The following is a 25,881-nucleotide window of genomic DNA, read 5'->3' as shown; positions in this document are numbered from 1 at the left end:
AGTTGATTACGTAAATATGTATGTGTATGTATCTTTGTGCTTATTAGAAGAAACAAACGTGATTTAATTGCTTAATTCAACTAGAATAAATTTATCAAGTAAATGCTTTCGCTTTATAATTAATTCTGATACATATGTAATAACCGAAAATGAAATTAATCCCTAATTTTGATTGGTAGTAAAACTGGTTATCAAGATCATATAATGCCATTACCCTGTGTTCGCTTAACAATCTAAAATTCCCTGCAATTTTATCAAAACAGAAATAAATTTATATAACTGCTAAATCATAAAATCAGTCCTTTCTCTCTCTCTTTCTTTTGTGTTTAGATACTATACATACATATGTATATACTATATGTACATATATAAGCAACAGAATAATATAGCGAAGATTGCATAAAATATGTTTGTAATACCAAAGATCATTTTGTATCATATCAATGCGTAAAACTTTCAATCTCCTATATATCTTTAGATTGAGATATCTATAGATTGTAGATTGTAAGTTTTAAAATCTTATTATTGTGGTAAATAATTTTTATTTTCAACTACATTGAAACGAACATGTACTTTTATATAAGATATTCTATAATTATTGCTCAAATATTGATAACAGTTGCTAAATCAATACTAAAATCATATTATATCATATCATATCAATCTGTTTCAATCTTTTTATCAACTAATAACGTATTTCCCAATTCTCAATTGTAGTTTATATTACATGCAAGGTGAATGGAACCAATCGAATGATCCCACATTTCTAACATATGCGCATGCGCATGGGATCCACGTTCGACTGTATATTGTATATGTACCACTCTAACAAAGTGTATAGTTGCAAGAAGTCTTTATCCTGTTAATTCCCATTTAATTTTAAAAATCTTTTTATTAATAATGAAATCGCTTTTATTAGTGGGAGTCGTGTTAGCGACCTTTTGTTCAAGTAGCAACGCTGACGATAAAAAAGGCCCAAAAGTTACAGATAAGGTAAATGAATGAAATGTACTAATATAAAACATCAGACTTGTTAACAAAGAATTTGTTTTCGAACAAAGTAGATAAAAATAAAGTTAAGTAAACTAAATATGACTCATTATCGAAAAATAGTCGCTTTTCTTATTTTCGAATTAAAAAATATACCTTTGATTTATATATATTTTGATTTATTTTTTACATTCATATGTTAGAAAATTTTTTAAGTTAATTTTGTAATTAGGATATACAATTTTAAATTCTTTATTTCTTTTTGTTTATGAAGTATTTTTATATAAGTATGTGCTATATACATATATAAACAATGGTTTTTACGAGTCTATGAAATTTTAAGAAAATAATTAAATTTATAACTATACATACATATTTATACATAGGTATGGTTTGATATTAATATTGATAGTAAATATGAAGGGAGAATTGAAATTGGGCTGTTTGGAAAAACAGTTCCAAAGACTGTCCAGAACTTCATTGAATTAGCAAAAAAACCTCAAGGAGAAGGATATAAGGGTAGTAAATTTCATAGAGTCATTCGTGAATTTATGATTCAAGGAGGAGATTTCACAAAAGGAGATGGAACTGGAGGTTTGATATCATCATATTATTTATTACTAGTTTGAAAATTGATGTATTACATTTTATTTAGTATAAAATTAAGATTTAATAAATCGTTTAAATTTTATTAAATAAAATAACACATAGCTCAAGGTTTTTATAGTATTTAAAATATTGGACAATTATTAATTTAATTTTATTAAATTTTTTTTATTAGGTCGCAGTATTTATGGAGCTCGTTTTGAAGATGAAAACTTCAAATTGAAACATTACGGTGCTGGATGGTTGTCTATGGCAAATGCTGGAAAAGATACCAATGGATCACAGTTCTTTATTACTGTGAAACAAACTCCTTGGCTTGATGGTAGACATGTTGTATTTGGCAAAATAATTAAGGGAATGGTATGTCATTTTCTTTACATAATGTTGGATTACATAACTTATTAAGTATCTATTACGAAAATAATTTTATAGGACGTAGTAAGAAAAATTGAAAATGTAAACACTGATACTCGAGATAGACCAACAAAAGATGTTGTAATTGCTGATTGTGGTGCAGAAGTAGTAGCAGAACCTTTCAGTGTATCAAAGGAAAGTGCTACTGATTAAACATATTTTTATTTTTATGATGATGGAAACTAACCATTTATGGCTCTTATGTATTAAAAGAACAAGCTTATTTAGTTTAATATGTTCATAATTTCATATACACTAAAAATTCATAAAATGTAATATTTACTAATTTTGTATAAAAATCATTTAGATATTGTTTACATAATTGCTCAAAAAATTATTCACAAACCTTATTGTAATATACTTATCTAAAATACATTTTAACAATTATGATCAATCATTAAAAAAATACGTAAAGTAAGAATTTGTTCTTAACAATTTTAATTATAGAACACTCAAAGTGAAATGCATATTTATAAGTAGAAATTTCTTAAACAAATAGAGTTGAAAAATCACAAAATCGTATGAAACCATCTTGTAATCCATTATCTTATTCCAATTTTTATAAAACTATATACATACATATGCTAAAATGCGCAATAAATTTTATAAACTTATAATCACATTTTTTCAAATAAATAAATATAACTAATTTAGTGATGCATTTTATTCGTTTTCCTTTCATGCCTATTTTTATTCAATACAAATATAAATAACATAGTACAATTGAGTACATCAAAATTATGTGAAATATAAATTATATATATTATAAATCTACATATATATGCATAGGTATACTTTTTTTAATTCAATGCAGCAAATATATATGTAGTATGATATAGTACAAACAGGTATGAACAATATTAGGCCTTTCACTTCAAAGTTCATGACATTCTCATAAGTAAGAATTCTTCATTTATTTTTTATAAAATACATACTGACTACGTAAATGAAAGTTAGTTAAATAATTTCTGAAGAAACTTTATTATATGTACCTATATGTACATATGTTAATCATGCAATTATATATGTTAATTCATTTTTGTAACATAATACACTTCTGTATACAAGATATTAAAAAATTTATATTCAGTAGTTAAATAAATTATATCAAAAAATACTAATTCACTTGTATATATGTCAATGATGTCAATAATTTTCATTGAAATATATATAAGTAAATATATATATGTAAGTATGTGTATGTAACGTCATAGCCTTGCGGCTCCCTATAGCGTACGGGGAGCCATACGTTTACGAACTTTTATGTATTGACGTAGCCTTGAGGTTCGCGTAGCATGGTAACTGATTACATGTGACAACCTAGTGACAACTTCTATCACTCGTCGTGGAGCAGCGTAGTGGCCACTAAACGTGCCGAGGAATTTTGTAGTAGTGCTATGAGGCCAATAAGTGAACTAATATACATAAAATGATGACATTCTACAGAAATTGGGCGATTTGTTGGACACACGGTCATATAAATAGGTCTGAGCACTCCTTACTGAAAACATTAATGAAACTTTCTGTCTTTTGAATTGAATCGAAAAAGACCGAGATGAGGGGTAAGGAAAGGTCTCGTTCTGCATATGCACGACGCTGGTAACATGTATACTTTAATAGTTTATTCGTTTTCCCGGGTGTTTACAGCTTTCATAATATATTGCACACTTCTCCCAATGTTGGCGTTTCAGAAGAGATTCTCTCCTATATTGCTTCCTTATAGGTACACACACACATATATATATATGCATATATATATACATACTATGAATGTTCAACAGAAACACTATTCATCTCTATCTGTCTTGCAAGAACGTGAACTTTGTTAATCTTTCACCTTGATTTTTAATGATTAGACACGACTCAATTTACGGACGGTTTTCCCTAGCAAATGTCAAGATCTGTTTATATGATCGTATCGTGATTTTTATACTCCAGGGATAATAACTAACAATTTAGCTTGGAATTCCCCAAGTTCCTGAACGGCCACACAACAGTACCAACCAATCAGAATTAAGACACTAGTGAATTTTACTAGATGTATCCGACTTGATTTTATTTTCCAATCTATGTAGAATTCATACGTAATGTATTACGCAGTATTATTTTGTGGCATACTAAAATTAGGTTATATTTTGATGTTTGAAATTTTTAAATATTAACAGGAAGATAGCAAAATGTCAAGGAAGAAACATAATGTGTCATATATTAAGCCGAATGAGCCAAAATTTTTACGTGAATTAAAGGAACAAATTGGATACAAGGAAGGACCTACAATCGACACAAAGGTAAATCGTATTTTTCATTATATATAAATAATTGCTCAACTTCTAGGTTATTAATTAGGATGTAATTGTATATTAATAATTATTCATTGCAATTAAGCATATTTGCAATTAAATCATTACATACACCAGAATATATACTTATTTATAACTAGCACAAACAATCATTTAAATAATTTAAAACGTTCTCTTAAACAGAGAGAAGTATTACCACAAGATTCAGACAACGAAGAAGAACATGAAGAAAACAAGCCTGTTGTAGTTGTATTAAATTCTGGACACTTGAGTGCAGAACAAGCAGAGGCATATAAGAAAAAGAAAGAAGAAGGTATAAAGTGCATTACTTTCATCTATGATAACTACACATGAATTTTTATATTGTAGAGGAAGCTAATACTCCAGCAGATTTATCTAAAAGAATTATATTCAAGAAAAACAAAATAACAGAGGCAGAGTCAGATAAAGCGGATAAACCATTGAAAAAGAAGATTAAAAAATCAAAACAAGAGAAAGTTGTGTTATCATTTAGTGATAATGATGAAGATTACTCGTAACATTGCTTATGTATGCCAAATGCATTTATAATTAAAATATATAAGATAAAAATGACTGTACAAGATCTCAAAGATATTTTACATATTTTCTAAATACATACAGTAGGATCTGCAGCATATAGTGGTTAATGTAATAACATATAAATATTTCATTGGAAGGACTTTGTATATTTAAGGTACTGAAAATATTGATATTTAAAATGTAAATATTGTATATAAAACTCTTACATTTTTTTCCAATAACAATGTTAAAAAATGTGGATGTATTCAGCTGTATAAATATAAATTCTTAATAAAAGGATAGTATCTTTTTGAAAATAATTCTTTTAATAGTGTAAAAAAGAATGATAATAAAAATTTATTAAATAAAAAAGTCATGTTATTTTATTTAGAATACATACATATATAAATTAAGTAATAAACTTTATATTTATAAGTATAATGTATATAAAAATGATAAAATAACATTTTTTTAATACCCTTACGTGAATTGTAGGTATGTCTTCCCAAAGGAACCTATAGAAAAGGGCGGAGGCTTGTTAGTCAACCCTATTACTAATATTACTATACACATTGTTGCAATTGCAGATTGTCCTTATTCTTGGGAGAGGCTCTCATTGGATGTGCACGTGTACCCGGTCACGTGACTATATATAACAAACGCTACTGGTCGTTTCGTCCCTTTAACATTACGCGTACGTCATAAAATTTACGGTCACGTGATTATCGTCGCCATCTTGGCAGTTTTCGACGACGAAGGTAAGAAGGATCCGTGACGTCGAACCCAAATAAACACAAAGTATATGTGAATAATTTTGATATAAAAACGGTGTGTATCAAGTGTCGAAGGAGTCGCGTGTGTAGCCGAATATTTATCAGTGCTTGCGAACGGTCAGTGAATTTAAATAGCACGGCATTTGCGATGTGTGTGTGTTTCGATTATTGGTCCTCTTTGGGGGGATAATCGCGATCGGCTAGCGACCACCACGGCAGCTGTTCGACAGTTAAGCCAGCCCTTATGAAGAAATGGCGGCACCTTCCTAAAAAATTTCAATGAATTAGTAAACACGAGTGTTTCCACAATTTTCGAGATCGTAGATGGAAACAAAGAATTATTATTTGTAGAAAAAAAAGGAAACGCCAAGGGACTTGCGATTGATTTGTTGGATTTTATGATTTGTAGAGTTGTGGTACCGAATAACACAATATAACCAGGGCCGTGACAATCCTCTCAATTCCCTTGCGTATTCCCCATAATTTTAACTTCTCTTATCTCTCTTTATTAAACAGATTGTCTCGAAAGATTTTTAACAAGAATTTTCTTTTGAATGTATACACTAATGTTTACGTTTCTTGACTTCTAGTGTAAATACATTACTACACTATTGATGATATTCGAATTCATTTACGATATATCGATTGCCATTAACTACCGATGTTCGTGTAACTTAACTAAATTACTTACATTATATATAGTGATATTAGTGATACTTACACGTTAAGAACTGTTTAGTGGAATTTATTATGTACTTTGCTACTATTGTTTTCACGTTGAATCGATCGATTCGAAATTGATAGTTAATTATTTATTTCAATTATGTCGACGCAGAGCGTATTTATCCTTTAAATAATGCGATCTTGCACCATTATTTTGCTTACTTAAGTGCATGATCAGCAAGATATGGAGTAGAAAAATGCTGTATGTGAATTATTGAAATTACGACAGAGAATCATGATTTTGATCCTTTAAATCGACTAAATAAAACATTGCATATTGATGTTTCTATAATTTCAATTATTTAATTGTATATTTCTTTGTTTCAATTTTACAGTACATTGAAATAGAAGATAATTCAATCAATGCTCTCATTTTATATTTAATATATTTTAAACAATTTGCATCTCGTACACAACATACATTTTTTTACAAAGTGAACGAAAACATCTAATCAATTTTGTTCTTTTATTTTCATTAAAAGATAATGAATATCATTCAATATTAAAAACATATCTTTTTAATATTTTTTTTATACAAAGTTTCGTTCAAGGCTAATGACATTCATATAGAGAGCTATAAAAGAATGATAAATAGCATCCAGGGAAAATATACATCACGAAATATTCTGTTCCGTTCTGACGCCCTTTCTTTCTAGCTTGATTTCTGCTTAACCCTTGTGGAAAAGAGCCCACGATTCTTGCGACGGCCCTGGGCATAACTTTTTAACGTTTCCAACGTCGCGCCTGCCCTCTGGTGCCTAATTTTCAGCGATGAATGTTCACTATTTACAGGTTTTGTGAATAAATCGTGTAGAAGTGTGTATAAAGGACAAATCGTAGCTCCACCACCGCCACTGAAGATCGCACGTTGTGAGAATGTCGCGGTATCAGAAAATCGTTTAGGACAAGCAAGCGGTCAGGTGCGTATATTTGTGCCTAGTGACAGGAGACGAATGGAGTTTGTACGCGTTCCATTACCTCATAGATCTGCCGGGGGATTTGTGGATAAGCGAATTAAGTAGCACGAGACACGTCCCAAAACGAGCATACTGAATGGAATTCCTCGGTGTTTTTGATCACTTGCATACCCAATTCTTATTCATGTTCTCCAATTTCCAAATAATCTTATCGTTACTACTTCCAACGAACGATGCGAATGCTGCATCAAAGAGCATTAGTGTAGGTTAAAGTATGCTCAGCATCTTTTAGGAGAATACTGTAATGCTCTTTCACTAGGATGCACAAGAGACTTTATCATCGTCTCTTTCTACTTCATATATCAAACCGCTTATTTCCTACAAAATTTCATTTGTCGTAAGGACAAGTGGTAATTTCGAAAATTTTAATAAGAACTTTGAATAAAAACGCCACCGATCCGGTGGATCAGATCTATGTATACAGATAATCTGACAAAATGATCCGCGTTTATCTAGTTTCTTCTTCGTCACGTATCATCAATCTATACTAGAATGTTACTTGACGTGTTTAAGTTACATGAATAAATGTGAAACCATCCGATACTTGCAATTTCAAATTCGTTCACGTTTAGTATCGTCGTGTGAGATGAATTTGTCATGATTGGATTCGGTAGGTCATAGGGTTGTTCTGTAGGTGGTTGGCGTGTTGTCCGGCATGTATAGTGTAGAGTACTGTAGAGAGTCGGAAGGTTGTGCGCTCGCGCGCTCACCTATGGATGGCGAGTCGGGTGGTTCGTGTGTGCGTATCACTGCGTGTATGTTTATATATCTACGACTACATGTTTGTCAGTGTATACGAAAGGCGAAAGTTCGATGTATAAGTTGTAGGTATAGATGTAGGTTTGGTAGGTTTGTGAAGGTTGAGTGAGGAGAGGTACGGCGGAGGGCTGACTGGCTGGCTGGCTGGCGCTCGGACGCGGTGGCTGGCGAGTGCAGGTGACTGACTGAGAGACGCTAACCATTCAAGCTACTTCGCAGGACTTCGCTTCGTCTCCGATCATTTTTATCCACGGGTCCACTCCCTGGTTCCTCTTTCTCCAAGTGTGCGCGCGTGCCAAGAGTTTCTCACCGACCAACCAGAGACTCATTTCGGGAACACTGTCGGGTCTGGAGCGTGGGGATATATATCCAACGAACTTTGTTGGTTATGGGAACAAGGAAATAGGAGTACGGAATTCGCAGCGCCATTTTGAAAAATTCGGCCCCGCTAAAAATTCCCTCTCTCTCTTTCTCTCTCTCTCTCTCTCTCTCTCTCTCTCTCCCCGCCCTCGCGTTCTCATATCGTCGATGTAATGAAACGCGTCGTCGTCGCTACGAGCCGCTTATCCCTCTGCTCTTATTAATTGTTTAGATCAACTGTACAGTGGTGGCCCCATGGAAGGCACGCTGGAAGAACCCCCTATTAAGGACTCATCTCAGACCAGTCCTGATAAGGTTCTCAAAGGTATGCTCTATTCCTCTTTCAAACTGTTAGAGCAACCCTTTTTTGTACGACCGATATATTCATTTTTCTATTTTGCTTCGCTATTTTCTTCCGTTATCGTTGAAAAATGACGCCAGTATTGAGTTTTTCGTTTTTCTGCTATATGGATGGATATTATTTTATTGTATTTTATAACATTTTATTGGATTTGCATGTTGTTAAGAAGGTGTAGTTTGTTCAAATTATGTAGAAATGATTCACATTTTCTAATACCTCTGCTATGTTCTCTGATCATTGTAATATAATTGTAGTTATTAGTAAAGTACTAATAGCCTGTTTCATCTATCATGTTATACTTAATATAATGTATATTTAATATTAAAAAAGAATTAATACTTGTATAAAAATAATCTGTTATATTTTGCAGATGTGATTCCAAATGGGGTTAATGGAAATTATAATGACAAGGAAGAATTCATTGATACTGACACTAATATATCCAAACTTGTGTCAAAAGAAATTAGTGTAGTAAGGGAGGAGAGAGAGGCAAATGGAAAAGAAGATGATGAGGACAAACACAGAATGGATGTTGAAATGGAAGAAAGAGGTCTAGAACCTGAAAATAGTGAACAGAATGGGATAGCGCAAAACAGAAGTAAAGGGAGTGAAATGTCAGAGTCAGAAAATGACTCTAAAATGTCTAAATCTCCAGAGGGTGTCAGTGACATAAACAATTTTAGTGAAGTGTCCAAGACTGAAGATAAGTGTAGAAACACATCTTGTGAGGCTATGGAAGTTGATGAACAGAGTAATAACTCGGATGTTGAATGTCTTGACGAAAACATAACAGAAATACACTCTGATAACGATGATGTGTTCACTACAAAAGCTTCTACCCTTAAAGATAATAATTTATCAGGCAGTAGTGATATCCAACTTAATGACAGTAGCGAAATTGCTGATAGTAGTATGGATACATCTGATGTGAAAATTTGTGAAGAAAACGGTAGTTGCGATAGTCCTGATATTGAAGAAATAACTGATAGTGCAAAAAATGGTCATAATACTTCACCAGAACGTATTAATAAAGACCCAAAACAAAGAAAACAAAGAAAACAAGTAGATCTTAGTAGTATTACACCAAGAAGAAGTTCACGAAATATAAAGAGGACAAGTTACATAGAAAAAGAAATAGAAGAAGAGGAAGTAGATGATGATGGCTCAGATATTGAGGAAATTAAGCCAGAAGATCCTCTGGCTGGTATTGATAGTAAAGACAAAGAGAATTCTAAACTAAAGTCACCAGTCAAAAATAGTAAGACTACTATTGTAGTCAATGATACTAAACGTTTAGTAGAAATAGCTGCTGGTAGTAAATCTGTAAAAGGAGGAAAGAAAGAACCTACCTTAGTTATTATAGACACAAATTCTATACTTTCTGGACGTGGTGGTGTTCCTGTGAGTAGCAGTAAACCTCATCACACTGTTTCTAGTACTAGCTCATTTTCAGTAGTTCCAGTGGGAATGACTACACAAACTATGTATCCTAATATGAGGACGACTATTACACCAGTGCCCATGACGTCAAAAACTGCACAGTTAAGTCCTAAAACCACTAGTATGACAACGGTAACACCTACGGTTACACCTCCAATATTACCTACTTTAAGCGATGACATGTTTGTGGTAGAAGCACCATCTTTTATAGTACCATATGTATATGAAAAACCACCTCTGAAACCCTTAAAGGAGTTCGTCACAAAATTGGAAAAATGCTTAGAGGAACAAGAAAAAGAAGAGAGAAGCAAAAGAAGCATAGAAGAAAATAAGGGAGAGGAATGTGATGAGGATTCACTGGATATAATACAAAAAAATAAAGATAAAAGTGATGAAAGTGAAAATGAAGGAACTTGTAGTAAGAGTAAAAAGGATGAAGACAGAGGTGATAATTCAGTAGATATAACTGAATCTGGATTTAGTAATATAAGTGATAAACAGGATATACGACAAGACGATAGGAATAAAGTACTGACATATTTTGATTTACCACTGGGGAAATTTTTCATGCAAATTGGAGTGAATCTTGTTCAGGAATATGTGCAAACTGATCTTTTACGGACTCAAAAACGTAAACAGGGAAAAAGTAGCACATCGGCTGAAACTCAACTAGCTATAAATTCACTCATTAAAAATCTAGAATTTAGTAAAGAAAATAATGAACCATTCCATTTAGAACAGAAAAAATGTGAATTCTGTAATTTTAAAACAGAATCAACTTTAGTCATGCAACATCATTTAGAAACTCCACATATGCGCAATTATGTCTACAAGTGTAATTTTTGTCCGACTGAAATGCGTAGTCCCCACGACATATTATACCATATGGAAGCAGAACATAATACTCGCGGGAGGTTGGAGCGGGGTCCAGCTTTTCATCAATGTCCTAATTGTCCGTTTGAAGACAACCAGAAAGGCAAACTAAATCGACATATACTTGCTTGTACTAAGAAATTCAGATCAGAAAAGAATTTAGAACCAGGTGCTGATTGGGAACCTCCAGCAAAAATTCCACGATTCAATCGAACAAGGCCTGTTGGGCCGACTAACCCTAGTGCACTTGCAATGGCAATGAGCGGTAAAGGACCTCAACCACTTTTACCAAAATTACTTCCTGCTCCAATCACTGGTCGTGGAAGAGGACGGCCGCCTATGCAACCAAGATATTCAGATTTGAAAACGTTACGACCGGGTGGTACGACAATGCGTCAGGGTAACTTTTTATCATTTTACATTAATATTAACATATTACATTGAATTATACTCGACCTGTGCAAATTTGATTATGTGTAATATATTGCTGATGTTTTAGATAATGTTGCAGGAATGATGTATCGTCCAACATCGTCTGGCTTATTGGTCCCTACTTCATATCGATTTGGTAGTAATCAAATATTTCAGGTAAAAATGTTTTTTTTTTCTAATTCTTTTTTATTAATAATAGAACATATTTCTGTATTTTTTTGGTAGAAAAAGGACGCACAGTATTTTGTAAATATTGAAGGATTATGTTCCATATTAAACGTATTCTACTGTCATAACTTTTATAAGATTTAATAGTAATAAGGGGAATGATAATCATTTAAAGTCATGTCCCTGAAGGCAATGTCCTTGAAGTAATGTAATTTCAGTTACAATGTATAAGCACACGTATGATATGCACAGTATATTTATGCCTTTATATTTCTTTGAATCTTTTTGTAATAATTATCACCGCTATTAATACACACAGTATCTACTAAAATTTGCAAAAGCTGTCTTACTATATTTTATGTATCAAATTTAAAGAACGATTAATATAGCAAATTATCATAATGAGAAGAAAAGAAAAAATTATATTTGTTTTATTTATTTACATTTAAGTATTTTATTTTTTATCTATCTATTGGTAGTGGAGTATGCTGATTTCCTTCTATGAATTTTCCTCAGCTAATTTTGTTTTACTAATATCTATAAAAAAAAACTACAGGTTCACAAATTCAAGTATATAAGAGTTTAAGAATTAGTAAAAAAATATATGGGTGGTGACACAGGTGGTGGGTGGCTCTGGGACTGTCATGTCGGCTGTCTCGGGAGTGAGTAGCAGTAGCGGCGGCAGTTCCGGTCAACCCACACCCATTGCACTTGTACCCAACGTAATCGACTCTCTCTCTAGATTGTCCTCATCACAGGTAAATAATTGTTGGAACCTATCAGGAAGGTTATATTGATTTTGTAAAATTTGTGGTCGCATGGATAATGTGTTCTGCAGGTGCAAAACGGCTTTTATAACCGATTTCTTGAGATTTACTTAATCGAAGCTGTACACAATTGCTTATAAGAGTTAACAACATGTGTAAAGTTATGGCTAAACATATCATTAGTGTGCAGTGCAACTAGTTTCGTAATTATTGATTTCACCAATGTATTTTTACCCTTGTAATATTTTGCATTATGAAAATGTTTAATTTTGTATTGATATAATCTTACATTTATAAATTTCGAAGGAATTCATTGACAATTTTTATTACCTTTACTATTACCTTTATAAAAATCGGTCGATAATAACTAGTATATATTTAAGTTATATTTAAGATATAAAGATTTTTTTAAATAAGATACAATTTGGTACTGTAACATAATTGAATTAAAAATTTACTGATTCTGAAAGTACACATTTTTAATGTTTAAAATAATTAGTGTATTTTATATTTTTCAGAATACAACAGCAAGTCCCAAAAATCCCACTGCAAAATTGTTAAGTCAACCAAGTATATCTATAACTCCATTACCACGTACAACATCTCAAACCTCCATTCCTGGTTCTGGAACTTCATCAAAGTCTGGAGAAAAAACTACATTTGTCATATGTGAAATTTGCGATGGTTATATTAAGGTGAGTTATGTATTAAGATGATGGGAAAAATACTGTCGGATTTTCTATTATAAAATATTTCATTAATTTTTAATTACCTATTTGCAAATAAAGATGCACTTCTGTCTTTACCATCAGTTGCAACAGAGAAATTCACAAGCAAAGATTGAGACAAAGTGCACTTATCATCTCATTGTATCTTTCATGGGTTTTAAAAAGTTAACAATACGACTATTGTGATTGAAAATTTGTGCAAAACTTTCAAATATGAGGAACATATAGGATAAAGATGATATAAGAAGCTTCAAACTGGTGATTTCAACTTTGAGGGAGAATCAAGTGGAATATTTTTCTTTGAAAATTCGATAATTTTTTTGAAGAAGTATAAAAAAAGATGGAAGATAACCATAGGAAATCATGGAAGTGCCTTATCAGAAAATTCGACATTACTTCCCGCTCAACTTAATATCTTATATTCAAATGGTTTTAACGATATAAAATGTTGTAAAATTAAATAATACTATAAGTATTATACATTATGTATTATAAGTATTATACTTTGTACATGTGCCTTGTCTCTTATATAAAATTGTTTCTATCTTTCAGGATTTAGAACAACTACGTAACCATATGCAATGGATTCACAAAGTAAAAATACATCCAAAGATGATTTATAGTAGACCTCCATTGAATTGCCAAAAATGTCAATTTCGGTTTTTCACAGATCAGGTACATAAATACATACTTTTCCTCTTTTATAAATTTCATTACTGTATTTAAATATAAAATAATACAACAAACAACATGTGATGTATATAGAGCACATTTTATGAATTAAAAATGAATATTTTTCCAATCTTTTTATTTTTTTTATTCAATTATTGACTGTGCCTTATTCAATCTTTTATATGTAAAAATAGAATTATAATAGTATTGCGTAAATATTATTACAGGGTCTGGAAAGACATTTACTTGGGTCTCATGGTTTGGTTACATCTAGTATGCAAGAAGCTGCAAATAGAGGAAAAGATGCAGGTCGCTGTCCCGCTTGCGGCAGGGTGAGTTATACATTTTATGTTGCTCAACATTCGAAATTATGTACATGTGAGATTGGGAGATATAAATTTAAGCAGCATATTACTTGAGGGTTGTGGATCTTAATTTTTAGGTATATCAATGGAAATTACTAAATCATGTTGCGCGAGATCATGGAATGACATTAAAACCAGCGCATCTATCTTATAAATGTACAGTTTGCACTTCCACGTTTGGAATGTATAAGCAGTTTGAAAATCACGTATATTCGGCACATAGTGGCGTAGCTAAAAGAGTAATGGATAAGAAGAATACACCTTCATCTCCATCGTCCAGATCCAATGACTCCCTTCTGAAACCACTGAAGATTAATGATGAAATTACGATTATTCCACAACCAGCAAAACCTACAACCAGGTCGGGTACATCTCAAGGCAGAGGAAAATAGCAATGATCAGCAGAGTGATACATGTGTCTTGTCTTAATGAATTTCATCTAATTTTGTGGTACTCCATACCGGTCATTGTAATATACAATGATTGACGTACCGTGTACATGTGTATGCATATTATGCTTAAGACGCAATTACAACACATAAACATACAACTTTCAGCAAAAAACTAGTTGATTGCGTAATAATATTCCATCAATGATTATACCGATATATTTATTTAAGAATTTTTATTGTTGTTATCAGACATAGATAAAATAGACTGTAAAAATATTAAAGGGTGGCCTTCAGTCTAATTCCTTGGTTAATCCTAGAGCTGCATATTCCTGACCTACACGCCTATAAAAACCTATAAATACGAAGTATATTTACATTTTATGCGACACTCACATGTCATATTGCGAATCACTCTTGGATAGTAAATTCACTAATAATATAAATTCTTTTTCTAAGGACAAATATATTTGAATTAATTCTATTTTGTTATTAATCCTAATACGATTACGTAAGGCAATTAACGATAAACTGACCTTACTCCATATATTCGATGTGTCTACACGTCATGTTGCGAAGAAATTTCTGAATGATATACCAAATAAAAAAGTGTATTAATTGACGGGAGTGACTTAAAACTTTCATGATGTCTTTTGGTAAATGATAAGTATTATTTACCAAAAAAATGGGTAAATGGGAATAAATTTTTTCCATTTTTTCCATCACATATATATTTTTGTCTTCTTTTCAAATTTGAAATTATACTTTTAAGCGACGAATGTGGAATATATAATTCTCTGTTTAATTTGTAACGTTTCATAAAGTTGTGTGTATGAAGTAAGTTATAAAATCAAAACATCTTTTGAAGTTGTAAATTGTATCTATTGCTATAAGTTTAAATTTTTCGTGGCAGACGTTATAATAAAATATTAAGTTTTATTTTTGCGCTCTTATATAAACAAAAATGTACATTAACATAGAATATAATATAAACAACTATATCAATAAAATAGGATGGCACACATATGTGTATACATTTTTTCTGTTAGAACGATAAATTTATTATGAAACACCGAATTTGTTAGTACGAACAACGTGACGTCTAAACTATAAAATATATATTTATATATGTATATATATAATATCAAGAAAAGTATTATATATATAAATATGTAAAATCGTATATATATATATATATACTTATTCTAGTATAGTGATAGCATGGTATAAGAAGGGACAGTTAATTATCTTCTCGTAAACACTATGGATTTATATAATAGGCTTATATGAATATGTAGATAGACGAAAGAAGTAACAGAATTAATTTAATAATTTTGATCTTTTCTTAATAAGTTTTGTACGTTATTGTAGGAAATAATTTTAGAAAAAAAAAGATTGCATTCGATAAAGGACATAACATAGTGCATTTTTACACTGTATGGTTATATTATTTAATTGAACTACCACTTGTCAGCCACTTTTATGACAAACTATGTTGGTAAAACAGAGAAACATTCATAGACGTAATTACAGAAATATATAGTTTACTGTAATAATTTGTACAATATTATACGATTATAAAAATAAAGTGTACCAACATTGTATTACAACTTATAGCTTATTTATAATATCCTTTAGACTACATACAATAATGTAGATCTATGTTTACGGGTATGCATTTATTTTAAATGTTTTATGCATTTTAATGCATCATGTATAATTGATAATGAGTACATGCCTGTAACAATATAATGTAAATCAAATCATATAAATTGATTATATATAAAGCATTATATAAATTAATAAATAATTATTAGGTATGAAAAGATAATGTTATTATATATATATAAAATATAAAAGTATAATTGTATTATAAGTAAAATAAATGTTTCATATTTTAATTATTAATTTGAAAATAAATTTAAAAGATTAAAAAATTGAGTAATTTCCCAAATTAAATTAAAGATTTTATATTAGAAAGAAAAAATAATTTCCAAGTCAGAATACTTTTTTAGAGTAAACTAACGTATAAATGTATGAAGAACGAAAGTGATAATTAAGGTAAGTTCTAAAATTCGTAGAAAATAGGATATCACTTCCGGTTTATATATCATCCGGTTTATATATATCATTGATCATCAATTTATTATCGAAATATTTAACACATACTTCTCGAATTTAAATTGAATTAATTGAAGTAGATAAAATTGAAATTACATATAATCATTGTAGGATTTTTTTTGTTCTATGATTGGTCACTTATTTAAAATAGATCATAATTGTAACAGAAAATAAGATGAACTTCCGAATATACTGGTATTTGGCGCGCAACGCGCATTTTGTCTTCGCTCATTGAATACTGCTCTTTGGCGCTTGGCTTCAAGACTAAAATTATTGAACGGATTTTAGTGAAACAATGAATCCTGATTTACCATATTCTGTCGAATATGCAAAAAGTTCGAGGGCTTCATGCCAAAATTGTAAGAAAAATATCGAAAAAGATTCGTTAAGACTCGCCGTTATTGTTCAGGTATACCATATCAACATTATTAATTTTGTATGAATTTATATGTCATTGCTGTAATCAGCATAAGTTTTAAATTCAATTATTGTTCAATTTCATCAAGGTTATATAATATAATGGGAACTGATAATGTGTTCGATAATACAATATAAAACGCAATATATTTATGAAGATTAATGTTTCTATTAATAAATTATTATTTTATGTATATTTAATTTTAATAAAATTGGGGAAATTTATTTAGAATTACTTTTTAATAAAGTCATTGAGTTTATCCATATGTTTTATATTCCTTTAAAACTATTATAATGTTTTAAAATATGTTTGTTAAATTTTAGCTTTTAAATTTTAGAGTCCCGTTCATGATGGAAAGGTACCAAAGTGGTATCATCCGCCTTGTTTTTTTATGAAACAAAGGCCAAAAACTACTGCAGATATTGCTAATTTTGATAATATTCGCTGGGAAGATCAAAAGGAACTTCAAAGGAGAATTGGTTTGTTTATTATATCGTTGTAAATCATATTTGATATTATAATACAATAATATAATGCAATAGTTTGAATCAAACATTTTTATAGAGGAAGCAAGCACCCTTCCATTGCCTGCATCTAGAAAAGGAAGAAAGCGTAGTGGTGGTGGTACTGCCGCTGCAGGTCCATTACATGATTTTTTAGTCCAATATGCAAAATCTAACAAATCAACTTGCAAAGCCTGTGAAGAAAAGATAGTACAGGGCGAGGTCAGAGTATCAAAAAAAGATTTTGAAAGTGAGCATGGCAGAAGGTACGGTGGTATAGATAGATGGCATCATCTTGAATGCTTTGCCAAAGTAAGGGAAAGTTTACAATTTTATGAGAGTGGAGATGCACTTCCTGGCAAAGATGAACTTTCCAAAGATGATCAGAAGAAACTCAAAAGTGTTTTACCAAGAATTAAGGTAGATGATGTCCCACCTGTTAAGAAAATCAAAGATGAACCAGAAGATGCAGAAGAAGAGAAAGAAATGAAAAAACAAAATGATGAATTATTTGCAATTAAAGATAAATTATCCTCTGTAAAGAAACCTGACCTCATTACTATGTTAGAAGAAAATGAACAACAAATACCAGAAGGTGTTTCAGCTGTATGTATCTTATTTTAATTAAGTTTATTTTTGATTCAAGGTAAATAAAATATTTAAGTGATTAAAATATTTGTTGTGTAGATAATAGATCGTTTATCGGATGCAATTTGTTTTGGGGCTTTAAAGCCATGTCCAAAATGTAATGGACAGCTTGTGTATAATTCAGGTACTGGATACAAATGTACTGGAGATTTGACAGAATGGACTAAGTGTGAAAATGTCATACAAGATCCTAAAAGAAAGAAATTCGTAATACCATCTGATATAAAAGAAGCATATCCAGATCTGTAAGTACTTTCATAAATTAAAATTAAAAGCTATTTTCATAAATTAGCATATTTGCGAAAGACATGTGAAAAAATTAATCACTGTTTCAATGTTTAATAGCAAATCTTTGAAATACAAAGTTAGAAAACGACTTATAAAGATAGCTGTACCATCAACATCTAGTGCAGTAAAAAAGGAAGATGAAGTTGATTCTGGACCCAAAGTTGAAGCAAAACCCAAGCCATTAAAACATATGCAATTCTTTATTATAGGGCAGATAGGAAAAGATAGAAATACCTTAAAAAAGGAAATTTTACATTTAGGAGGAGAGATAACTTCAAAACTTCATGAAAATGTAGCTGCTATTATATCAACACAACATGAAGTAGATAAAATGAGTAAAAAGATGGAAGAAGCCAAAAGTTTTAACATTCAAGTTATTACTGCAGACTTTATTGAGGAAGCTAAAAAATATACGAAACCTGCTATATCGCTCATTGAAAAGAAAACTATTTCAAGTTGGGGAGGTGACTTGTCTAATAAAATTAACGTTCTCACGGAAAAATCGAATGTCTCAAAAAGTAAAGGGAAAAGTACATTTGAAAAATCAGGATCTGGTAAAATGAAATTGCAATTGAAAAAAGGTGAAACTGTTGACCCAGATAGTGGTTTACAAGATTGTGCACATGTATATCAAGAGGGTAAAAATAAGTATAATGTTACATTAATACTTTCAGACATACAAACTAAAAAAAATAGCTATTATAAGTTGCAGATTTTGAAGCACGATAAGAAAGATGAATACTGGTTGTTTAGAAGCTGGGGCAGAATAGGAACTTCTATCGGTGGTTCAAAAGTACAGAAATTATCTCTAGAGGAATGTATAGCTCAGTTTGAGATATTATACGACGAGAAAAGTGGAAACTGTTGGAATCAGAGAGATAATTTTGTTAAAGTACCTGGCAAAATGTACCCAGTGGATATTGATTATGGGGACGATGTATCGGCAAAGTTAGACTCTCATATTAAGAGTGAGTTAGAACAGCCAATTCAAGATTTAATGAAATTGATTTTCGATGAAGCGAATATGAGAAAGGTGATGGTTGAATTTGAAATTGATGTAGAAAAAATGCCGCTTGGAAAATTGTCCAAAACACAAATCCAAAAAGCGTATTCAGTATTAACTGATTTACAAGAAGTATTAAAGAAGAAAGATGTCGATTCGGTTCAGTTGGTTGATGCATCCAACAGATTTTATAACCTAATACCTCATAATTTCGGAGTATCCGAGCTTAAAGTCTTGAATACGATGGAAGAAATCCATGCTAAGTGTGAAATGTTAGACGCATTACTTGAAATGGAAATTGCGTATTCACTTTTGCATGTTAAGGCGGATGCAACAAAGAATCCACTCGATACCTATTACAAGCAACTCAATACTGAAATTAAAATATTGGATAAGGAAAGTGAGGAATATAAAGTCATTAAAAAATATGTGCAAAATACTCATGCAGCAACTCATACACTGTACGAACTTGAAATTCAAGATGTATTTGTTATTAAGAGACAAGGGGAAGACAATAGATATAAGCCATTCAAGAAATTACACAACAAGAAGTTACTGTGGCATGGTTCTAGAACGACTAACTTTGCTGGTATACTTTCTCAAGGTTTAAGGATAGCGCCACCAGAAGCTCCCGTTACTGGTTATATGTTTGGTAAAGGTATATACTTCGCGGACATGGTTTCCAAATCTGCGAATTATTGTTGTACACACAGCGGAAACCCTACGGGTTTGTTATTGCTTTGTGAAGTGGCATTAGGTAATATGCATGAACGATATCGTGCAGATTATATTGAAAAGTTACCGAGCGGTAAACATTCAACATGGGGTCGTGGTCGGACACAACCCGACCCTGAAACTGTTTACAAAACGAAAGACGGTGTTGAAGTTCCATATGGTGTGCCTGTATCTGCTAAATTACCAAAAAAATCTGATTTATTATACAATGAATACATTGTATATGATGTTGCTCAGGTAAAAGCGCAATACTTGCTGAAAATGAATTTCAAATACAAAGAATAATATTTTTTTAAATATTTAAGCAAAATAAATATAAAAGTAAGTTTATATTCAATATAATTCAGCTATGTATGTTAAATATTTGGAACTATTCCATTAATAATACTACCTTCCATGTTTTTGCCACAGAAAGTGATGTATCAATTTTCATTTTATATGAACAATAAATTTAAAAATAGTAAATCTTTATTTTTAACATACTGTATCAGGCCGCCCCTATCCTAATATCCATACATCTCGAGAAAGAGAATAGAAAAAATAATTTGCACCATTCATTTAATTGATACATATTTATTTTTACTTCATAAAATTAGTATTCAAAATGGAAGTCAAAATAAGATTGATCAAATGTATTAATACGAACATAACCATCTTCTCCACCTGTTGAAAAACTACGCCCATTAGGGTGAAATGCTAGAGAATTAATTGGACCAAAGTGCCCTTTTAAACGTGCAAATTCTTCTTCAAATACTAAATGGAAAAATCGAGAATCGAATTTTCCTTGACGAGTGGACGTTGTTGTGACATCCATTGCATCTTGACCTCCTCCAAGAACCACCTATGAAAATACAGTATTTGTAAATTTTGATAAATATTATTTCCCAAATGTCTTAATCACTATATGACACATACATGATCAAAAATTGGAGAAATCGTAGCAGAATTAACAGGTCTTTCTGTTTTGTATGTTTTTAATAACATTAATGATTCACTGTCAAATAGTTTAGCAGTATTATCTTTTGATGCAGTCACGAACATAGTGCCATCTTTGTTAAATTGCATGTCATTTATTTGTGATTTGTGACTTCTGACACTTGTCATCTTTTTTCTTGTCTACAAAAAAAATAGATAAAATTATAAAAAAGTTTTAAACATTTAATTCATGAGAATACAAACATATTACATACTCTAACATCCCAAAGAGTGATTTCACCATCTTCATGGCCAGTAATAATTGTTTCATCTAATGCACCCCACAAGATAGCAGTGATTTTGGGACCATTCACAGCAATTCTAGAAATTGCATCTGCTTGCGATAATACTGCATCAACATTTTTAATATCGATGATAAACATTTCACATTGGTGCCCTAAAGCTTTATCTGTAGAGTAAACAGCAAGATTTGCTGAATAACTAAAGCTACATGTTCTCACTGAACTGTTTGTATGAAGCAAACCTATTTCTTTTCCTATAATGTAACATAGACATATTTTAATAAATAAAGCAAATAAGTGAAAAAATATTATATGTATGTGCAATACAAACCAGTTTGACAATCCCAAACCCTTAGTGAATTGTCACCACTTCCAGATAAAAATCTTGTTGTATCCCAATTAATGTCAATACACCATACAGAGCCATTGTGTCCATTGAAAGATCCAAGACGTTCTCCATTCAAAGAATACCAAACATTTGGCTTTTTATCCTTACTAGAAGAGAATAATAAGTCTCCTTCTCTATTGTATTTAATTTGCGTTATGGCACGTTCGTGCCCGTGTAACATTAGAGGTTTCTACAAAAAATAATAAATTTATCATTTTTTAATACGTTTTATATTAAATACGTTTCTTTTTTAACAAAAATGACTGACTAAATATTACCATTACTAAATTTTACAATATATGGAATAACATAACCACAAAATATCACGAAGCAATATGTGATAATATCAGTTTAAATTATTGCAGTAAATATTATAAAAAGAATCTTTAAAGTTTTAAAATCGTGAATACAATTTAAAAGAAAGAATATCCAAATTTTCAAAAATGCATTCATACTTAATAATGTGTAACATTTTTAACGTAGCAATAATATTGAGGTTATGCTGTCACATGTTTAAATACATCAAGGAAAAAGTACATCGAATCACAATAAAAAACAATATGTAAAATAATTGATACGTATAAAATCACTAACCATTTTGTTTTTAAATAGGCGATTAAATAAATTGGTCAAAAAGTTAGCAAATACAAACACTCTGTTACTCTAAAGCAGTCATACAACTCTCACAATATAAAAGGACGTGAGTTTACTAATACATATAAGGACTCAATTCTTTTGTATACATACATATATTTGTACCAACATCTCAAATTTTATGAAAGTTGGCAACTAGAATCAAGCGGAAATATTCTAGTTACTAGAATCTAAGCAAATTAAATAAACTTAATTATTGTTTAAATAAAAATCTTTCTATATTTTATATTTTATACAATTTTTACATATTTTTTAAAGTTTTAAACTGAAATGTTATATCGTTAAATTCGATATAGATAATATGTGTATGAACCAATCATAATATACGTTTAACTGGTAATTAGTATGTTTCTAATATAATTTTTTATTATTATATTTGATTTTTAAAGAAGTGTTTGTATATAAATATAACACGTACGCAAAATAGTTTAATGATACATAAGTAATTAGGATAAATGATCGTATAAAGGTGGTGTAAAATTTATTAGAGCTTTTACAAAGTGCCATGAATAATCACTGAGGTCCGTATCTTGGTTGTGAAGCACTCTGAAGAGTTCAGTCCTGTTCCAAATTCCGGTTGTATATGATACGAATTATTGAAACTGAAAAAGGAAACGAAACTGAAACGGCATGTCCGAAATTACTAACCAACATGAGATCAATCAGAGTTATTGGTTTAAATGGAATGATTATCAAAACCATCTCTCCGATGTAGTTAGACAACTTTTAGAGGAGGACTGTATGGTAGACGTTACCCTGGCTGCGGGCGGGGAACGTATTCATGCTCATCGTATAGTTCTCTGCGCTTGTAGCACTTTATTTCGAGTAAACAATCTTTGTACTCTTAAGAATTCATAGCTTTGAATTTGAACATCGTTTTATGATTACTTTCAAATAGTTTTCAGTGATTAAAGTTTGTACTTCAAATTCGTTTTTATACAGGTTTTAATAATCTTTTCTGTGAAATATATTACAAAATGTAATGTTCATTACACACTATAATGACATACCTTTTCATGTTAAAAATATATATATCTTTTTGTTTTAGGATAGATTAGATATGTATGTAGTATTCTGCATGATTTGCATAATAATCCATTTTTTCTATTTATAGGAAATATTGAGTCAAGTAAATGAAGATCATCCAACAATAATATTAAGCGATATATCTGCTCAAGATATAAAATCTATTATAGAATTTACTTACCATGGAGAAGTGAGAGTACCAGTTGAAAATATTAGTACCTTATTAGATGCGGCACGTTCACTAAAAATCTGTGGCCTTATTGAAGTTAGTTATACTACTTAAAGAAAGTTAAATGGAAGTATATTTCTTTTCTTATCATTATTCTGTTTTTTTGTTTATAGATTGATGGACTTGAAGAAACTGACTCAGTTGTGAGCAATAAGGATTTTAATGATAATAATGAAGAGCCAATGACTGTAATTAGCGAGGCTGAAGAAAATGTTATTAATGCGTTGCAACATAGTTATGAAGATTTGGAAGATCAACAAAAAGATGAGGTTGTTGAAAATTCCACTTCGAATAAAAAAAAGAAACGTAGGCGCGATACAACAAAAAGAGATTATAGCGAAGATATGTTGACGGCGGCAATTAATGATTTAAAAGCAGGGCAGACATTAATAGAAGCTTCTACTAAACATAATATACCACGTTCAACTTTGTACATGCGTGCTAAAGCATTAGGTATACATTTAAACGCATCAAGAAACGAATATCCGGCAGAGTGTATGAAAGCTGCTATAAATGCGGTAATTGGTTGGTATCTATACCATATTTACTGCACATATTAATTCTGTGGCATTATTCAACTTGTCATCATCACTCTTATTATAGGTGGATCAAGCCTACAGCATGCATCAGAACTTTTTAGTATACCAAAGACTGTATTATGGAGGAGGATTCAGAAAGAAGGATATCAAATACTACGTTCGGAAATGAAGAGGTCTTATGGATCAGATAAACGGGAAGCTGCAGTTAAGGCTTTAGAAAGAGGAGAGAATTTAACGAAAGTAGCACTTGAATTCAAAGTAAATTATTTAACATTTTGTTTCTTGCTCAACTTTGTTTAGGCTCTCTAAGAGTAATAACGGTAATTATGATTTTAGATTCCAAAAACTACTTTATTTAGAGATAAAGCGCGATTGGTAGATGAAGGAAAATTGCCATTATCATTTTGGAAGAAACGTAAGACGGAAAATGAAGAATTGAAAAAATCTCGTTTGGAAGAAGCTGTTGCTGCATGTAAAGGAGGGAAAATGTCGCAAGCAGCAGCATCAATGACTTACCATATTCCAAAAACAACGATATGGAGACGTCTCCAACAAGATGGTAAAAAGTCAGAGCGCTCGTTAAGTTCAAGGAAACAAAGAATAGCGGATTCTAAACATAATACAGAAACAAAGGTACAAGAAGGATCTGATTTTACATATTGCGAGGTATCATGGATTAATAATATCTATCTTATATCTTTTATTGCCAAAATTTTTGTGTTGCAGATTTTGTGATTGTTAATAAATTTTAATTACAGGTTTCGTCAGAAATTCCTATAACTTATATAGATGAAAATAGTATACCTGAAGATTCTGTGATAATATTAACAGCAGAAGATATGGATGGACTTAATTTAGAAGAGGGACGACAAATTATTGTTAACTCAGTATGTTTTTTATTCCTTTTTTTTTAAATCGAATTTTTTAAAAACATTTCATAAAAACTCTTCATATGTATAAAATTTATGTTTTACAGGAATCGGGACAAGAATATGTTCCTTGTGCTATAAGCATCGAAGAAAATTCAAACTATTCACAAACTGAAAGTTAGCATATGAACTATTACCAATAGAGTAACACTCATTAATATTCGTTTTGTATAATAATACATGTATTAATTTAGATTTTAGTAATATATATATTATACATGAAAACAACGCGCGTATACGTATACATGACGCAAGCAGATATAAAAATTCCTATCTAATATCTTCATGTGACGATTGAATTATTATTAACGTCTGCATTTTTGCGTGCGTCATTTCCTTACATTTATTTATAAATATACTTTATTATAATTTTCGTCTTTTATCAGAAGCTAGAGATTAATAGAGATGTAGACTTATACGATTCCTTATGTGAATTGGTATAATATGTTTGATTCATCTGAATGTCGCAATGATCAAGCATGTACTTCAATAAAAATAATTTTTCTTAGAATGTCAAAAATATCTTTCACTTTAATCCCCTATATT

General features: G+C 30.8%; 6 protein-coding genes across 22 annotated transcripts; 5 read left to right on the top strand and 1 right to left on the bottom strand.

Moving 5' to 3' along the window:
- Position 1: 1 nt before the first annotated feature.
- On the top strand, positions 2-2,663 carry LOC122569689 (peptidyl-prolyl cis-trans isomerase 5). 3 transcript variants are annotated; one of them, XM_043731119.1, is made up of 5 exons: positions 2-98; positions 718-993; positions 1,377-1,584; positions 1,772-1,956; positions 2,029-2,663. In XM_043731119.1, exons 2-5 carry the CDS (start codon positions 901-903, stop codon positions 2,161-2,163), a joined length of 621 nt encoding a protein of 206 aa, XP_043587054.1. In that variant the 5' UTR covers positions 2-98; positions 718-900; the 3' UTR covers positions 2,164-2,663. The 3 variants fall into 3 exon arrangements, with proteins under 3 accessions (XP_043587054.1, XP_043587055.1, XP_043587056.1); XM_043731120.1 differs by having other exon boundaries at positions 6-24; positions 920-993; XM_043731121.1 differs by having other exon boundaries at positions 25-98; positions 920-993.
- Positions 2,664-3,244: 581 nt separating this feature from the next.
- LOC122569690 (uncharacterized protein KIAA1143 homolog) lies at positions 3,245-4,966 on the top strand. 2 transcript variants are annotated; one of them, XM_043731123.1, is made up of 6 exons: positions 3,245-3,572; positions 3,658-3,733; positions 3,867-4,094; positions 4,176-4,298; positions 4,494-4,623; positions 4,680-4,966. In XM_043731123.1, the coding sequence occupies exons 4-6, from the start codon at positions 4,188-4,190 to the stop codon at positions 4,847-4,849; spliced, it is 411 nt and encodes a 136-aa protein (XP_043587058.1). In that variant the 5' UTR covers positions 3,245-3,572; positions 3,658-3,733; positions 3,867-4,094; positions 4,176-4,187; the 3' UTR covers positions 4,850-4,966. The 2 variants fall into 2 exon arrangements, with proteins under 2 accessions (XP_043587058.1, XP_043587057.1); XM_043731122.1 differs by having other exon boundaries at positions 3,658-4,094.
- A 626-nt stretch (positions 4,967-5,592) lies between these two features.
- LOC122569084 (MOG interacting and ectopic P-granules protein 1) lies at positions 5,593-15,661 on the top strand. Of its 13 annotated transcripts, none has more exons than XM_043729580.1 (10): positions 5,593-5,678; positions 7,139-7,266; positions 8,675-8,767; positions 9,174-11,516; positions 11,616-11,704; positions 12,337-12,474; positions 13,002-13,178; positions 13,764-13,886; positions 14,111-14,215; positions 14,326-15,661. In XM_043729580.1, the coding sequence occupies exons 3-10, from the start codon at positions 8,698-8,700 to the stop codon at positions 14,638-14,640; spliced, it is 3,360 nt and encodes a 1,119-aa protein (XP_043585515.1). In that variant the 5' UTR covers positions 5,593-5,678; positions 7,139-7,266; positions 8,675-8,697; the 3' UTR covers positions 14,641-15,661. The 13 variants fall into 13 exon arrangements, with proteins under 13 accessions (XP_043585515.1, XP_043585510.1, XP_043585512.1 ...); XM_043729575.1 differs by having other exon boundaries at positions 5,604-5,740; XM_043729577.1 differs by having other exon boundaries at positions 5,615-5,910.
- Positions 15,662-16,865: 1,204 nt separating this feature from the next.
- LOC122569151 (poly [ADP-ribose] polymerase) lies at positions 16,866-20,818 on the top strand. The gene is made up of 5 exons (XM_043729722.1): positions 16,866-17,167; positions 17,514-17,655; positions 17,741-18,285; positions 18,367-18,572; positions 18,673-20,818. The coding sequence occupies exons 1-5, from the start codon at positions 17,054-17,056 to the stop codon at positions 20,636-20,638; spliced, it is 2,973 nt and encodes a 990-aa protein (XP_043585657.1). The 5' UTR covers positions 16,866-17,053; the 3' UTR covers positions 20,639-20,818.
- Positions 20,819-20,910: 92 nt separating this feature from the next.
- Positions 20,911-22,669, bottom strand: LOC122569152 (eukaryotic translation initiation factor 3 subunit I). The gene is made up of 5 exons (XM_043729723.1): positions 22,553-22,669; positions 21,902-22,148; positions 21,544-21,824; positions 21,269-21,469; positions 20,911-21,194 (listed from the first exon to the last, which is right to left on the bottom strand). Exons 1-5 carry the CDS (start codon positions 22,553-22,555, stop codon positions 20,946-20,948), a joined length of 981 nt encoding a protein of 326 aa, XP_043585658.1. The 5' UTR covers positions 22,556-22,669; the 3' UTR covers positions 20,911-20,945.
- Positions 22,670-23,115: 446 nt separating this feature from the next.
- LOC122569498 (protein abrupt-like) lies at positions 23,116-25,855 on the top strand. 2 transcript variants are annotated; one of them, XM_043730637.1, is made up of 7 exons: positions 23,116-23,240; positions 23,727-23,903; positions 23,981-24,392; positions 24,471-24,664; positions 24,743-25,072; positions 25,165-25,293; positions 25,383-25,855. In XM_043730637.1, the coding sequence occupies exons 1-7, from the start codon at positions 23,196-23,198 to the stop codon at positions 25,455-25,457; spliced, it is 1,362 nt and encodes a 453-aa protein (XP_043586572.1). In that variant the 5' UTR covers positions 23,116-23,195; the 3' UTR covers positions 25,458-25,855. The 2 variants fall into 2 exon arrangements, with proteins under 2 accessions (XP_043586572.1, XP_043586571.1); XM_043730636.1 differs by lacking the exon at positions 23,116-23,240 and adding an exon at positions 23,243-23,437.
- The last annotated feature ends 26 nt before the right edge of the window (positions 25,856-25,881 follow it).

Source organism: Bombus pyrosoma, linkage group LG7, assembly GCF_014825855.1.
Source record: "Bombus pyrosoma isolate SC7728 linkage group LG7, ASM1482585v1, whole genome shotgun sequence".
Classification (NCBI taxonomy): domain Eukaryota; kingdom Metazoa; phylum Arthropoda; class Insecta; order Hymenoptera; family Apidae; genus Bombus; species Bombus pyrosoma.
The sequence above is the reverse complement of the archived record's forward strand: the minus strand, read 5'-3'. Positions and strand labels throughout refer to the sequence as shown.